At 38.5% G+C, this 17,723-nt stretch overlaps 1 protein-coding gene across 2 annotated transcripts in view; it reads right to left on the bottom strand.

Annotated features, from left to right (window-relative positions):
- Positions 1-8,465: 8,465 nt before the first annotated feature.
- The window catches only part of NUF2 (NUF2 component of NDC80 kinetochore complex), a 29,387-nt gene continuing 20,129 nt past the window's right edge, over positions 8,466-17,723 (bottom strand). For both annotated transcript variants that reach the window (XM_008264151.4, XM_008264152.4), the window contains exons 12-14: positions 17,380-17,555; positions 16,057-16,192; positions 8,466-10,976 (exon numbers count right to left, since the gene is read on the bottom strand). In XM_008264151.4, coding sequence (XP_008262373.1) covers positions 10,842-10,976; positions 16,057-16,192; positions 17,380-17,555 — 447 coding nt within the window. In that variant the 3' untranslated portion in view covers positions 8,466-10,841. The remainder of the gene's footprint in view (positions 10,977-16,056; positions 16,193-17,379; positions 17,556-17,723) is intronic.

Genomic DNA, 17,723 nt, shown 5'->3' on the forward strand with positions numbered 1-17,723 from the left:
GAGCAAATGAGTGTGGCTGTGCTCCCGTGAGACTTTATTTACAAAGCCAGTAGTAGGGGTTAAAGCTTTGGCCTAGTGGGTAAAGCCGCCGCCTGAATTGCTGGCATCCCATATGGGTGCTGGTTTGAGTTCCAGCTGCTCCACTTCCAAACCAGCTCTCTGCTATGGCCTGGGAAAACAGTAGAGGATGGCTCAAGACCTTGGGCCCCTGTACCCACATGGGAGATCCAGAAAAAGCGCCTGGCTCCTGGATCCTGGCTTCGGATCACTCAGCTTCGGCCATTGCGGCCATTTGGGGAGTGAACCAGCAGATGGAAGACTTCTCTCTCTCCTCTGCCTCTCTGTAACTCTGCTTTTCAAATAAAATAAATAAAACTTAAAAAAAAAAATCCAGCAGTAGGCTGGTTTGGCCCCTGGACAGTGGTTTACCAACCCCTGCATTAGCTTCTACAAGTTGTTTTTCACCATGTTTAAGAAAAAAAGCCCTATTCATTTCAAAAACGGAAACCAGAAAGTGTTTATTGGACCCCAGAGAGTACAAGGCATGATAGTAGGCCCTTAATCATGAATGGCAAGTATTTTACCTTCAAGGATCTCACCATCTAGTGGATTTAATAACTTTAGTGGATTCGAAAGTCACAAATCACTGGGACAAATATAACAATGTACTTTTTAAAAAAGTGTCATGAAAGAAGAGAGAAAAGGCAAACCACAAATAGGAGACATTTGTAAAGCATATAATGGACAAAAAATAGTAATATAGAATTGTTAAAAAAATATATATGTACTTGAAAGCAATAAGGAATAAAATAAGTTACCAGATATAAAATAGCCAAAAACCACGAACAGGTAATTCACCAAAAAAAAAAAAAAAATTGTGGACAATAAACATATGAAAATATGTTTATCCTCACTAGTAATCAGGAAAATAAAAATGAAACCACAATGCAACATCATTTCATGTCTATCACATTGGAAAGCATCAAGAAGTCTGATTATGCCAAGTGATAACAAAGAAATGAAATAATTGGAAAAGACAAATGCTGCTGGTGCTAATATAAAATGACAAACCACTTTGGAGACCTCATAATTCTACTCTTTGGCATACTTGTATATCCCAGAGAAATTTTACTATGTGTGCATCAAAAATCACGCTAACATTGGGGAGGGCATTTTGGTGCAGTGGGTTAAGCTGCCACTGAGGATGACTACATCCCACATGGAAGTGCCTGGGATCTAGTCCTGCCTCCAATTTTGAACCAGCTTCCTGCTAATGCATCTGAAAGGCAGTAGTGTTGGCTCAAGGCTTGGGTTCCTGCTACCCACAGGGGAGACCTGGGTAGAGTTTCTGGTTCCTGGCTTTGGCCTGGCCCAGTCCAAGCTACTGCACACATTTGGGGAATAAACCAGCAGATCAATGATCCCTCTCTCTCTTTCTCCTCCTCTCTTTGTCACTCTGCCTTTCCAACAAATGAATATTTTAAAAAACATGTTAAAATTCCATAGTGCTTCATACATTTGTATGATGAGTATAATGGCAAAAATAGTGTTTGTTGACTGTGACCCTATGGTAGATATGTATAAAGCTTTAGAAATTCACTTTTAACCAGGAAAAAGAAAAGATGGATGCAGGCCTTTAAAAAATGGGCCATAGTTTTAGCTAGAGAGTTAGGAAAAACTTCACAGAGGCTACCTACATGACTGGAGGTTGATTCCTAGACCTCGTCCTCCACAGCAATGGCATCTAATGTTTCATGTTGATGATCTTTTTATGAAGACTTTGAGGTGCTGTGTCTCCTGGTTGATGAAAGCAGGACCATCTTAGCAGGTGGACTGCACCCTGAAACCACCTTTGGGAGAAAAGTCAACTATCCTGGATGCAGTCTGGGGCTGCCAAATCATCAGAACTTCCAGAGGACAGACAGATTTTGAATTCTCCAAGAAAAAGAAATATACTGAATCAAGACATACATGGGGCAGGTGGTTGGTGGTAATCCCAGACTGTCACAATAGAAATTCAATTAAGGAAGGATTTATATGTTTTTCTTATATAGCAGCCTGTGCTGAAGGAGCCAAACTGGGCTCCCCAAAGTTTTTAGATTTTAATCTTTGAAATTGCATCTGGTTTATGAAGTTCAATCTATGGGCCACTAAATTTTGGAAATGGAGCTAGTAAATGTCTAATGGCATTTCTTAAAAGTTGATATAAAATTGCAATTTAGAAGCAATTCATAATTTTGTTCTAATGGACATTGGAGTCAATGAAAAAGCACTCTGATTAAAGATAATATAGGTCCAGTTTAGACAAGACTTGAATGCCAACTCAACAGTTGAGACTTGAACTAATAATGACATTGGCAATCATTTTTTGTTTTTGGGCAAGCGAAGCAACTGGTTGCCACTAAGAACCTCTCTGTGCCAAAGTTTCCCATCTGTTTCACAGGCGATAATGAGAGCTTCATCTACCAAGTCGTGCTGTGATCACATTAGACAAGTCTAACATTCCAATCAAGAAAAGGGTATGTTGTAAGAGATACACTCATATCTTCAGGTGATATTCAGCAAGACAAGCAGACTACTCAAAGGAAGGATCCCATAACTCTACCTTAAGACATTTCCTCTATGCTGTTGGTAAGGGTCTAGAATTCCTAACCTTCCAAAACAGAGTCATCTTATAATTCCCAAAGAGAACTGCCTCTTTGTATTCATAACTTTCTGCCATCCCCTTCCACATTACCATGGTTAATCTATGTGATGAGTAGAACATGGCAGAAGTGATGGGATGTCTCTTCCAAGATTAGGTGATGACGACATTGTGCCTTCCATCTTGATTTCTCTCTATATATATCATTTACTTTTAGGGAAGCTAGCTGTTACATTGAACAGCCTTATGAAGGCTGTTTGGTGAAAAACAGAGGCCTCCTGGTAACAGTCAGCAGGAACTGAGGCTCGTGCCAAGTCCTTTGGTTGAGCCATCTTGGAAGCAGATCATCGAAGGCCATCTTAGAGCCCTATCCAAGCCTTTGGATCACAGCAGCTATGGAAGTCGATGGACTGCAATCTTATGAGAGCTCGTAGACAAGAACACCCAGCAAAACTGTTCCTGGATTCCTTGACCCTCAGAGATTGTGTGAGATAGTAAATACTTTTTAAGCTGATAAGAATCAGAATAATTTATTACATAGCAAAAGTTGCTCATTCGTTTATGTAATAAGGGATATGGGCAAAATTGAACAATAATATCTGAATGAAGAGAAAGTCTTTAAGACTTAACAGTGTCCATGGATACTTCTAGAGAACATAAATTGCCATTCTCACTTCCATTTCTTCCAACAAACTCAGATTGAACCTGTGTATGGTGGGCCCTTGGGAAAAGTCTGTTGAATTACTGAGGGAAGAAGCAGTCTAGATTCTGTGAAAGTAATGGAAACCCAACCATGGGTATAAGAGGAGGGAGCAAACAGAATGGATAATATGTGTTCAAGGAGGACAACCATCCTGATTTGCCCTGAACACAAGGATTTCCTGAAATGTGGGACATTCAGCACTAAAATCGGGACATATCATCACAACCTTGAAAGGCAAAGAATTTGGTGATGTGAGAGTAGAATCAATGACGCTGAGGTTGGGAGGGCCATCAACTCTGGCCACTTGCTGTGCTGTTTGACTACCCACCCACAGAGGTTTAAGTGTTGGAAGTTTGGTCCTTAGGGTGGCAGGTACTGGGAAGCAGAGGTACCAGTAGGAGGTGGGACCTAGGTTACTGAAGGGGGTTGTCCTTGGAAAGGGGCCCTGGTGTCCTGAAGTGAGTTCTTGAAGAGCCAGCTGTTATAAAAGCCTGAGCCTGGCTCCACCCAGGCTCTCTCTGACTTCTTTCATGATGTGATTTCTTCCTCTTGTAGGCATTCCCTGATACAGGAATCTACCATGAGATCCTCACCAGAGGCCAAACCAATGGGGTTGCCCAATCTTTGGACTTTGAGCCTTCAAGTCTGTGAATAAAGTAAATCACCTTTCTTTATAAGGTTAGCCTATCTTGAGTATTTTGTTATAGCAACAAAAAGCTGAGTAATCCAGCACTCAAAGTGTGATCCAGCAACATTGATATTTTATACTGAGAGTGTTAAAGAAACACAGCAATAAAGAAACACAGGATCTCAGGCCCCACTCAGACTACTAAACCAGACTCTTGATTATAATAATTTCTCCAGGAGACTCTTAATACCTTTAAGGTTGACAACCACTGCAGGGGCCAGCGTTGTGGCATAACAGGTAAACCTGTCATCTATGATGCCAGCATCCCATATGGTCACTGGTTCGAGTCCTGGCTGCTTCACTTGTCATACAGCTCCCTACTAACAGCCCAAGTGTTTGGGCCCCTGTCATCCATGTGGGAGACCTGGAAGAAGCTTCTGGCTTCATCCTGGCACAGTCCTGGCCATTACCACCATCTGTGGAGTGAACAAGCCGATGGAAGATCTCTCTCTCTCTCTCTCTCTCTCTCTCTGACTCTGACTTTGTGACTCTGACCTTCCAATAAATAAATAAATCTTAAAAAAATTAAAAACAGAAGCACTGCAATAAAATACTGGTGCAAAGAACTCCACTCCATTTGTGAAGTGTTTCCTAATGCCGTGGTTCTCTAACTCCTGTGACGCTCAGTGGCTCTCTAAAAGTGACACCTGAAGAATCAGCTTTACCTGGAATTGGCTGAAATGCAAATTCCAGAGCCTGACCCCACACCTATTAAATCAGAAGCCTGGAGGAATCATCTGTTTTAGTTTCCAAGTTATTCTGATGAATCCTGAGGTTTGAAAAAAATCCTCATTTTAATGCCAGGCAATTGCTATACCTATGCACAACCAGCGAAGAGCTAGTAGTGACACCCTGTGGAGCCAGGGGAAGTTTGCATCTTTTCTGCTTTTCTCCCTTGATAGGATAAAATCATGCACTCAAAATACAGTGCTGATTTCTTTTCCTCCAAACTCTTTGTTTGAGGATCCTGTACCCTTTTTTGTCAAGCAGACTAGATTATTTCATCCAAAAAACATTTATTCATTCACCAGCAACTAGGTGGACAGTGTTTTGAAAGAGGTAGTACAGAAGACAGAAGGCACATTCAACTGGCCCCACAGAAATCTATTGAGTTATGGCTGTAGCAGCACCAGCAGCCATTAGTGTTTGCTCTGACTGGTACTGCGCTCTTGTGTTCCAGAACTCACTCATTCATATATGCTTGAGATGCATTTGCTGTAGCATTATTTATAATTTTTATAATATATTTTTTATTAATTATTTTATAATTATTTATAATTTTTAAAAACATTTAATTATTTGAAAGGGAGAGAGGGTGTCTAAGTGTGGGGCCAGGTCGGGGAGAGGATCTTTCATCCTCTGGTTCATGCCCCAAATGGCTGGTTGAAGCCAGGAGACTGAAGCTTCATTCAGGTCTCCCACATGAGTGGCAGGGGCCCAAGTATGTGGGGACATCTTCCACTGCCTTCCCAGACATGTTAGCAGCAAGCTAGATAGGAAGTAGAGCAACTGGGACTCAAACAAGCACTCAAATGTGGGATGCTAGCATTGCAAGCAGTTACATGCTTACCACAATGCTGTCCCTGTTACTCCATTTTATAAGGAAAGTAATGTGATGGTTGACTTTAGTTTATGCTGTTAATCACATAGCAGTTCTTAAAGTGATCGCCTAGGATTCTTATACTAAAATCACTTAGTATGCCTATTTCAAGTGTAGAACTCTGAAGACCCATCCAATCAGATTTTATACAGAGCGATTAGAGAACTTCTGTTCTACACTATATTTCCTATATCAAAATGTTGACTTTCATGGAAGTGGGTGTTTAGGCTCAGGTAAGATCCACATGTCCCACACTGGAGTGCCTGAGTCCAATTACTAGCTTTGGCTCCTGATTCCAACTTCTTATTAATGCAGACCCTGGGAGGCAGTGATGGTGGCTCAAGTAATTGGGTTCCTGCCACTCATTTGGGAGACCAAGATTGATTATCTGACTCCTGTCTCAGGCCACAGCCCAGCCCTGGCCATTGCAGGTATTTGAGGAATGGGATTTCTTCCTCTTTCTCTCGGCCTCTCAAATCAATCAATCAATCAATAAGAATATTTCAAAGTATTAGGGATCTCATTCTGTCAAAGACATAGAAAAGTGAGGAAAGACAATCAAGTTTGTACTTTAGGGGAATCTGTGGTGGCAGTAAGATTGGATCTGGGCAAGTTTGTGGTAGTAGGGACTTACTTTACAGGATTATCAGAGAAAAAAGGATGTCATACTGAGACAGCAGTGTCGGGGGGTGTGCACTAGGTTCATTTCCTAAACGACTTCTCATTGTATGTTATCTCAAATTCTTGTCTCAGGAAAATTCAACTTTCCAAGTTACATGCAATCTGGACTAGACGTCCAGAACCGATTACTAAGGAGGTAATGTCAATACAACTATTTTCTAAGAGGCTGACATAGTCACACAGAGGGTTAAGCTACCTCTTGCAATGCTGGCAGCCGATATCAAAGTTAATGTGCCTGGGAAGGCAGCAGTGGAAGACCAGGATGGAATTCCTGGCTCCTAGCTTCAGCCTGGCCTGGCCTTGCCCTGGCCATTGTGGCCATTCGGGAAATGAAGCAGCAGATGGAAGATCCCTTTGTCTCTTCCTCTCTCTTTTCCAAATATTTAAAAAAAATTTTTTTTTAAATTCAAGAGGCATAGGCTGGCGCCGTGGCTCACACTAGGCTAATCCTCCGCCTGCAGTGCCGGCACACCAGGTTCTAGTCCCGGTTGGGGCGCCGGATTCTGTCCCGGTTGCCCCTCTTCCAGGCCAGCTCTCTGCTGTGGCCAGGGAGTGCAGTGGAGGATGGCCCAAGTGCTTGGGCCCTGCACCTCAAGGGAGACCAGGAGAAGCACCTGGCTTCTGGCTTCGGATCAGCGCGGTGCGCCGACCACAGCATGCCAGCTGTAGCGGCCATTGGTTGGGGTGAACCAAAAGAAAAAGGAAGACCTTTCTCTCTCTCACTGTGCACTGTCAAAAAAAAAAAAAAAAAAAAAAAAAAATTAAAGAGTCAGAAGGATGGAGATATATGGATGGAGAGAATTCCCACTCACTGGTTCACTCCCCAGGTGCCCCCAGCATCAAAAGCTGATTCTGGCAGAGGGTAGATCCAGGGGCTAGCAATGCAATCCGGGTCTTCCATGTGAGGGTCAGGGACCCAACTACCTCAGCCACTACCTGCTGCATCCCCGGGTCTACATTAACAGGAAACTGGAGTCAGGAGCTAGAGGGGGGTGCCAAACATAAGGCACTCTGAGTCTTATGTGTCTTAACCACCATGCCAAATATCAGCTCAAAACAAAAATTTTTTTTAAGGATAGTAAATACAGGGTCAAGGTGGAATACCAGAATGTCACCCTTTCAGTAAAATTTTAAAATACTATTCAGCATGTTTCAACTCCAAACATATTTTTCCTAAATTCTGACTTTTGTCGTCAAGCACTTACTGTCACTTTAAAATTTTCAGCCTGTTTCAGCCTTTCAAATCCACAGCTATTTTAGCATTGGTTATGCAAGTTGTGTTATGCCCCCTGGTGGCAATATGGATAGGAAGATGAGAAGCATATTTCAATCAAAGGCAGAGTGCCAACTTAATTGAAATAGGTGGCAGGCCCTGAATTTGAAATGGAATTTCATATAAAACTTTTCTGGTCTTACTAAAAATAGGAAACATCCCGTTAAACTAAAATCAGATGTATTAACTTCAGCCTGCAAGGTGCATATTTCAATTTCCCTTGCTTTGTCACAAAATGGATTAGCTCCTTGAAATATGTCAGTTGAACTTGAAATTAAATATTTGCTCTACATATGGCTAAGTAGCTGAACTCATAAAAGATAACTAAAGTCTGGATCAGAACACTGTTTCCTTCACAATCAGGCCTCAACAGAGCCCACATATAGGGGATATCATTTGCTTTTTGTATTCATTTCCCTGTCTTAAGAAAAAGTAAAAAGGTTACATGCCTCAAATACTCACTTTCAAGAAGGCTCTGGGAATAAATTCTAAATTTTTAAATTTATCCCCTAATCAAAATAGCCAAATATAAATTTTCATGTGGATTATATTGAGGGCCTCTTCAATAAGGCTTTTGGGGACAAAAATAGGTAAGTGAAGTTATCAAGTTACTATAACATGTGCTGATATTTAGTGTGAAAAGAGTGTTTCTTGCTGAGTTTGGATAAACTTGGCCTCCAGGCTCTGTCATTTGATCACAGAAAAGAAAAAAAAAAAAGGCCATTTCTCAGGTAAACATTTAAGTTACTATCAACTGCATGGTACCATGCTAGACCTGAAATTCTAAAACAGAAGCACTTACTGGTCTCAAGTGAAAAACATATATAAAAATTCTGATACAAATTATAGTTAAAATAACCACAAAAAATGAAAAGCTGGCAGTTAAAAATTTTTAGTTTATTCCATAAGGAGAAAGGTTCCCTACAAAATATTTAACAGTTCCATTGAAGTAGTTACATCCAAAAAAGTTAACAGGCATTTATGTTCTAACAATGGATGTTTCAGCAACCTAACAGAAACTGAAACGTTTTATTTTACTGTTAAGTAATTAAGTACTAATAGGCTATCTGTGCCTATTGGGTGCTGTACAAGTTCTCAAACTTTGGAATCAGATTCGATATTGCTGTCTCATTATCTGTCCCATAAAAGTTTTGATTTTAATATTTGGGTTTTTTTCTTTACAGCAAATGCCAAAACCCTAGCCTCACAAACATATGAATTGAAAAGGGATATAAGGCAGCCTAACAACGCAACTGAACTATGGTGAGCTATGGTGTCTGACAGATATGAAGTACTGTTGTTTCCTTTGGAAATTTAAAGTATTCCACAGTTCCTCTTTCAGTTAAAAATTGGCACACTTGCAAGACAGTTTGAAAGGTTAAAAAACTTTGCACAGATCACTGATACAAACCAATCTGCACATCAGAATACTCTGATGTCTCTGTAGGTGGCTTTGAGACTGGGAGCCTGGTACAACTGCCCCAAGTTCATCAGGTGACAATGAGAATACAGACTGCAACATGAGCAAATGAGAAGTGAAAAGTAGATGTGGGCACATTAATCCACAATTCTTGCTACTAGACGGATAAAGGGAGGGAGATTAACATTCTAACAGTGAATGAGTTCCTTTTCCAACACAGGCAAAAGCATAGTGATACAGTTCACCACAATGGTTTTAAATTTTTGATAATCATATTTGAATATAATTGGTTTCTCTTGCAATCCTGTACTTTTTTTATGCGTGAAGAACATTATTCTGAAAGGGCCCGCTGGGCTTCACCAGAAGATTGCCTTCGTAAGATTTAGACACGTACTGGGCATTGAATATACAAGACTGAAATTCAGGAGGTATATGACAAATGTACATAAATGTAGAAGTTGTATGAATGTTTAATTCATGACTGAAGCCACAGCTAAAAGTTTTCAAGGAGCATTATAGTGGGTGTGACAAGGAAGGTCAAGGGAAGAAGCCAAGATGACACAAATGCTTAGGAGGTGAACAGAAAACAAAGCCCTTGGACGGAAAAAGTTAAAAAGGACAGAGAACTAAAAGAACCAAGGCAGTGGTGTTTCTGAGACAAATGCGAAGTATTAGATGGGTAGAATTGAGGAAGATAAAGCAATAAAAAGCATCCACAGAATTTTAGGAACTAGGAATTTTCTGGTGATCTTAGAAAAGTTCACAAGATTACTATGGCTAAAAATAACAATGTCATGATGAAATGATGAATGGGGAACGAAACACTCTCAAGAAATTTGGTTATACGGAGTACGGGGAACAGCGCAGTCACTAAAGCTGGAGAAAAGTCCATTTTAAATTTAAGATGACAGAGGTACAGTCATGTTTTATGCCCATTAACTGGCCTCACTGCACGACTTTACTATGGATCAAAATCTGTGATTATTTAAAGAGAAGCAAGAAAGGGACAGGGCAGTGGTTTGACTGCTTATCCCCTTCTGTTCTTCCCAATCCAGGGCCTTTCCCCTCACTGAAAACCTCTAACCACATGAACATTTTATTAAGCCTGACAAAAGGAAAACCACCTGGAGCTCCCATGACTGTCATACTAACAGATAATAGGAGCTGAGTGTCTACCATGCCAGACACTGTTCTAATCCGATTCTTCTCATAAAAATCCTAATAGCATCAATGAAGAAATAAACACTCAAACTTTCTCTTTCACATAATTACATTAGAAAGTGTGGTATAGTGGGACCATTCCGGACTTTGGTATCATACAGAGCATGGTCAAATTTTGGCTCAGCTATTTAATTTTTCAAGATCTTCATAGTGACATCACCTATAAAGTAGTAATAATAAAATCTACCTAAAGTTGCTTAAGGGAGAAATAAATGATATCCCAACTACAGTGTTTATAGCACAGTCAGGGCTCAATAATGCCACAACTCTGTATGTCAACAAATTAACAACAGCCATGAAATTAACAGAAAAATATATATATATACACATTTCATAAGTACTGGTTTTTGTTTTGCTCCTCCTACTACTGACAATAAGGGGGGAAGAATAGAGACAGGAATAACTGCACAAGTTACTTTAATTATAAATTAATAAAAGTCCACTTTAAATGCATATCTAATAACAATTTATATATGAGTATATAAAAACAGATTGAGCCAACATTATTTGTTACTTCTGATACTTCTAGTAGTTTCAACTTCACTCTTCCCTTTCCAAACAAAAAAATTAAAAGATGGCAAGCCATTTACAAAGACAAGTGACGTTGCTAATCAGGTTGACATTCTGAACATCCTCCTCTTCAGTTCAGCTGTTTTTTCATCTATCCTATCATAACACTCCTCTGTTGCCTTTTCAATGCCTTCATGGTATTTCTCCAAAGCAGTTTTCAAGTTTAGAAATATTTCCTAAGTGGAGAATGAAACAGAGTAAGAATTATTCCATGTAACAACCTAAACTAAAAATAAATTAGAAGAATTTCATTTGTATTTATTAATATTTTAAAGACTAAACTTTCATGCTTCCACATGTGCATGTGTGCCTGCTGTTATTAAACATTCATTCTACTGCAAATTCTCAAGTATTTATGGTAACTGAAAAACTGATTTTAAAAAAAGTAGAAAATAGAAAAAGAGTGGTTACCAGAACCTAGGAAGAATATAGGGGAGGGACGGATGGAGAGAGGATGGCTAATGGGTACAGGGGTACCACTGGATGAGGGGAATAACTTATAAAGTTCAGTAGCACAGTGGGATAACTATGATTGACAACAACTAACTAAATATTTCAAAACAGCTACAAGAGTGGATTTTAAATATTCCCAATACATAGAAATGATAAATGTCTGAGGTGATAGATATGCTAACTACTCTGATCTAACCATTACACATTACATACAAGTATTAAAATGTCATACTATACCCCATAAATACTTACAATGTGCCAATTAAAATATATTTTGAAAATTCATTCTGTAAACTATAATAATACATTAAAAAAGTTTGTTACTTAGAACAAAGTGGAGACATGGGATAATAGCTAGGGCTGCAAGGAATTCAGAATAAGCTTATAATTACCAAGGAAAAAATTTTACTTTTGAGCTTTCATGTTAAATATCTAGATTATTAAGGATAACTATAACTTCTACATTTGACCCTAATCATCATTCAAAAGATGTGTAAAGATTTAATAAGTAATCTATAAGACTGAAAAATATATTAGAATCTTTTAGAGTTGTTTTAATAAATAGATCAGGTATTTCTACTTAAGCAATAATGAATTTTCATATAAACCTACATGGATATGCTAAGAATTAAGACAAAATGAGAGCTGAACAATTTTTAAAGATTTAATGAAATCCGAACTAAATTATTCTATGTTGTCTTTTATCTCATACTCATCGAATATAATGTTGATCCTCTATTCATTTTTCTTAGACAAAACAATTCGTAAACAATCTCACAAGAAACAGTGGTATTCTGTAAGTTTTTTCCAATGAAATCAAATAGCAGCCCTTTTCTAACAGGAGAAGAAAAAAAGTAGTAAATAGATACAATGTTCTCAAAGCACCTCTCTCATTAACTTTTTTTAACCTATAGTTTTGTCTACTACTTATCTTAGCTAAATCCTAATATGGACACTATCAGGTATTGAATAAATTAAATAATTTAATATAGTATGAATTCACTGTGTTCCAAAAAACAATACTATTTCTAGCAACTCTGCCACCTATGCAAGTCTGAGAACTATCACTCTAGATTAAGTGAATTAAATAGATGTATAAGGCCAAACACTCAAAAAATCTAAACATTGGTATTAAATCATAATACAAACTAGGGCATTTTTAGATTCCAATGTCTAAGCAGGCATCAAATTACTATGAATATGACAGAATATGAACCACTGGGAAAACAGAAAATTTCTGAAAGTATTTCTTAAATCATGTAGGAAAAATAAGATGAATTAGTTGTTGGCTTGTGTGAATGCCATTTTTAAAAAATCAGCACATTTAGCAGTTATAAATCAATTTAACCTCCTAGTTCTATTGGGGTATATGTTTATTCACAGTAAAAAGAAAGTTGAATAAATTTAGTAAAAAGCTATTACTTGTGAAAAAATATCAAAACTAAGTGTGGCTAAATAAGGATACATGATCTATAAATATATAAAGCAACCACTTAAATATGCCCAAAGGAATACTCTCCTGAGAATAAACATGAGCCTACTTCCAATGAGTCAATTCTAGAGGTAGGGCCACAATAAATGAATGAACCAACCAAACCCAATTCCTGTGGCAAGTCCGCAGAAGCAAACATCTGAAGTCCTAAGCTAACCAAAGCATTCAGAGACCTTCCCATGCTAATAATGAACAACGAGTATCACAATGAAGACTGGGCAAAGTAGGTTAGAACAACGTAGCAGTTGAACAATTGTACCTTAAGGTTTGATCAATTACTCCATGCCAAACTGAAGCAAAAAATACAATGCAGTGAAGAACTTAGTTCTACTCAACATGTTTATCTTGGAGAAAAAGGAATGGAAATCAAGATTGCAGGTTACATTACAAAATGAGAAATAATGAATGTGAATGATAGATTTAAACTGATTTTGCTATTTTGTAAATATAGGTTGAATAAGTAAAACAAAATCTTAAAAACCCACTATTATTTCTTAATAGTAAAATCCTGAATAAAAAGTAACAGTCACTGGGGCCAGGGTCAGGGCACAGCAGGTTAAGCTGCTGCTATGACACTGGCATCCTACATGAGCACCAGTCAGAGTCCCAAACTCCCAATCCAGCTCCTACTAATGCACTCAGGAAAGCAGCAGAAGATGGCCCAACTGCTTGGGTCCCTGCCACTCATATGGGAAACGCAGATGGAGTTCCAGGTTCCTGGCTTTGGCCTTGTCCAGCCTTGGCTGCTGTAGTCACTTGGGGAATTAACCAAGTGGATGGAAGATTTCTCTCTGTAACTCTGCCTTTCAAATAAACTAAATCCTTAAAAAAAGTAATAATCAGGTTAAAAGCATGGTTAAAAAAATCTTAATTCAGCAGAATTCTATGTGTAAGACAGAGCTCCTTTAATTGATCATAAGCTCAATGAGTCTAAGGCAAGCTGCTGCTACTAAAAATCTAATTCAATATTATGCTTAACAAAAGAATTGTACTTTGGGATTAGCCATACCATTATTTTGGATGATTGAATTTAGCACTAGCTTTTAGATTTCATTCTTATTTACTTATTTTTAATTTTTTTTAAAAAGATTTATTTCTTTATTTGAAAGGCAGTGACAGAGAAAGAGGGACGGAGAGAGGAAGGGGGGCGGAGAGAGAGAGAGAGAGAGAATCTTTCAACTGCTAGTTCACTCTGCAAATGCCCCCAAAAGCCAGGTTGATGCTGAACAGGCTGAAGCCAGTAGCCAGGAACTCCATCCCGATTGCCCACGTGGATAGCAGGGGTCAAAGCACTTAGGCCATCCCACACTGCCTTCCCAGGCCATTAGCAGGCAGCTGGATTAGAAGTGGAGCAGCCAAGACTTTAATCAGCACTCTACATGAGATGCCCACGTTACAAATGATGCCTTAACCTGCTATCCCACAATGCTAGGCCCAATTTTTTAATTTTTTTGAGAGGCAGAGACTGAGAAAGAAAGGCAGATAGATACAGAGAGTTCCCAGCTGCTGGTTTGTTCTCCAAGTGCCCTCAATGACCCAGCCAGGCTGAAGCCAGGAGCTAAGAACTCAAGCCAGGTCTCCTATGTGAGTGGTAGGAACCCAATTACTAGAGCCATCATCACTGCCTCCCAGGGTCCGTATTAGCAGGAAGCTAGAGTCAGGAGCCAGAGCTGAGTATTGAACCCAGGTACTCCAACACAGGACATGAACATCTTAACTGCTAGGCTAACTGCTGTCACAGAGTTTTACATTTCAAATGGAATAATGATAAGTAGTAAACAGAATAGAAAAGACAGTAAAAAAGATAGTAATGAATCTGAAAATCAACCTATCTAGAGAATGGCTAGAAAACAGGCTAACTAACCTAAATAATATAAATTTGAAAGTACCCATGATTATTATCCACAAATGTCTGAGGAATTATTAAGTTGAAAAGGCTACAGATTTTTCCAAACAGTTCTGAGTTCAATAGAATACAGAAATATTTAAATTCAAAATAAAAAATAACATTTTTACTAACTAAAGCTGTCCTTGTAGAACAGCATGTACAGTTTTATAACTCTATACCACTGAAAACAATTAAGAAGAGCCTGTCAGAACTTCTCAAAAGCCATGCTAAAAAAAAATACAAATTCAGGGGCCCACCTGGTAGATTCTAAATAATATATTTGGATTGGAGTTTGTTCATTTAAAAATTCCCCATTCAATTTGAATACAAAGAATTTTAAGAAACATGCTAGTTGGTCTTTCAATTCTTTTTTTTTTTTTTTTTTTTTTTTGACAGAGAGTTGGGACAGTGAAAGAGAGAGAGAAAGGTCTTCCTTCTGTTGGTTCACCCCCCAAATGGCCGCTACAGCCAGAGCTATGCCAATCCGAAGCCAGGAGCTTCTTCCTGGCCTCCCACGTGGGTGCAGGCACCCAAGCACTTGGGCCATCCTCCACTGCCTTCCTGGACCACAGCAGAGCTGGACTGGAAGAGAAGCAACCAGGACTAGGACCCAGCGCCCATATTGCATGCTGGCACCACAGGCGGAGGATTAACCAAGTGAGCCATGGCACTGACCCCAGCCTTTCAATTTTAAAAATATGCATGGAAAGTGTATTACATATAAGGCACCATCCTAGGCACGGTTTTATATGACACACTAACGTTAACAAGACATGGTTGTTACTGTCAAGAAATGTAAAATTGCTATTGGTGAGACATATACACTCCCAACAGGTTGGTAGTGTTATACAAGGTAGACACAGGCATCTTTCACAACTGCTAGACAGATATCTCAAATTTGAATTACTAACTAGTTATTAATTAATAGCTGGTTTATTAACTGTACTTAGACTACATGAAGACACATAAGTATTTGTTGACTTGGATTATGTAAGAGGTAGGATCAGATAATCACCTAACATCTTTCTAACCCTCATTCTAGAGTTAAAGGGCCAAAGACTGAGTCTTGATGACTAACCAGTTAAGGGGCAGGAAAAAGATAGATAGATGGAGTATAAAAAGAAAAGAACAGAAAAAGTCCAACAATGTATTGGGCAGGCCATGGAAGAGAAACATGACCATTTTCTTTCTTTTACATTCTTTTCATTTCCTTTTTCCCTTCCAACTGAAGTAGCATTATCTCAGGGCTACTTCCATTACAAGGATAATAGAAAAGGTGCTTTAAATTAAAGTAAAAGGAAAAACCCTAGGGGTCAATTTCTACTCCAGAGAATTAATCAGAATCCTCATAATTAGGATGACATGAATTTACATTTTAAGCTCATGTGATTATCTGAAGCTAATTTCTTTTGAACACACTCACCTGAGACTTCAGTTTCTCCCTTTCGGTGGCATCTTTTAGTTGTTGAATTGCAGACTTAATTTTTTGGATTTCTTGATTTATTGTAGTTACTCGCTCACAGACAGCACCTCTTTTTTCTTGAACTTTATTGCAATCCCTACAGGGAAACAGTGACAGTTAATAGATAATTCCTCTTAAGTATCTAAAAAGGTAAACACTTAATTCTAATTTTGATTCCAAAGTGATCAGTGTTTGACAAAAGTAAAACTTTTCTCAAGGAACAAAGGGAAATGGATGAAAATCCTGAAATGTGATGCTACAGTCACATCATGATATACAGTAAAGTCTTCACCAAAAAGACATTCTTTAAAATGGAGATTTTTAAGTTACATTTCCCCAGTTGAACCAGCACAACTTTTCTGTAAGGCATTTGGCAACAAACACAAAGTCCTCAGGTTCTGCCCTTTTTCTTTATTTGTGTGAGGCAGTGTGGAGGAAATGCTCAATCCCTACTGAAAGAATGGCATCCTGGATACTTACGGGACATGTATTCTGAAAACACATTCTTGGGACTGATGGGGAGGAACTCTACTAATAATATCTCAACATATTGGCTAAAAAAAACCCCAATATTTAGCAAAGCATTAATTCTTCCTTAAACAGTAAGACTTTTCCTCAAAATGTGGCTGTGACAACTCTACTGGCCAGCTGGACCAGTGGACTTATCCTAATGCAACCACAGACCATCATCTCTAAAGTGCACTGAGGCTTCTGCCTCACTGCATTCCTGAAAACAAGATGGGTCATGAGCAGCTCTACTGGAAGCTACCCAGAAAAACTTGGCTAGGATTTTCACTCTTGCCACATCTGCTCAAACAGCATGGTCTAATACAGAAATATGGCCTCAATACGTGCCACCAATGTTTCCATCAACATGAAGGATATTGGCTTCACTAAGTCATGTTAAGTGATTTTCTTTGAATAGATTGTCCAAGACATCAATGCTATGGAAAACCATACTGGCTCTGTGTACACAAAATTAAACTTCAATTAAGAAAATATAGGGTGCTGAAAGAAGTAGTAACACCAATACCCTTTTGAAGAATTACACAAGGCACTACAATCATGGTATCTAGAAAAGGAAAAAAACCTCATAGCTAAAACACCTCCAAATCTAGACAAAGCACTGTAAGTTTCATAATTAACTCATCTGTTTTAGTCACCTGAAGGTAGAATACCTTCCAGAAAATATGCATATCGTAGTTTGGGACTCCTAGAGGGGGAAGATGTATTAGCTTTTTCTAATTACTTTCTAATGCACTAAAATTGAAAATAACTACATACTCAATTACTGAGCGTTTGTACTGCTTAACATCCTCATGCTTCTTATTTATTTTGAATTGTGCTGTAGCAAGTTTTTCCTTCTTCACAATCATCAGTCTTTTGAATGAATTTTCTTCAGTCTTCAATCTCTTCAGTTCTGACTCATCACTCTCAATTTGGTCCTCCAAATTCAGGCTCTATGTTTTAGGAGAAGTATTTGAAGTTAATACAACCAATTAAAGAAAATGAAAAAGTTATTATCTATGATAAGCTTTAGTAAAATATAATTTTAAAATGAATAAAACTGTTTAAACCCAGAAGCCCAGCAGAAAAATGCCACTCTAACTAAAGGAGACAACAAGAAG

The sequence above is a fragment of the Oryctolagus cuniculus genome, chromosome 7 (genome assembly GCF_964237555.1).
Source record: "Oryctolagus cuniculus chromosome 7, mOryCun1.1, whole genome shotgun sequence".
NCBI lineage: Eukaryota > Metazoa > Chordata > Mammalia > Lagomorpha > Leporidae > Oryctolagus > Oryctolagus cuniculus.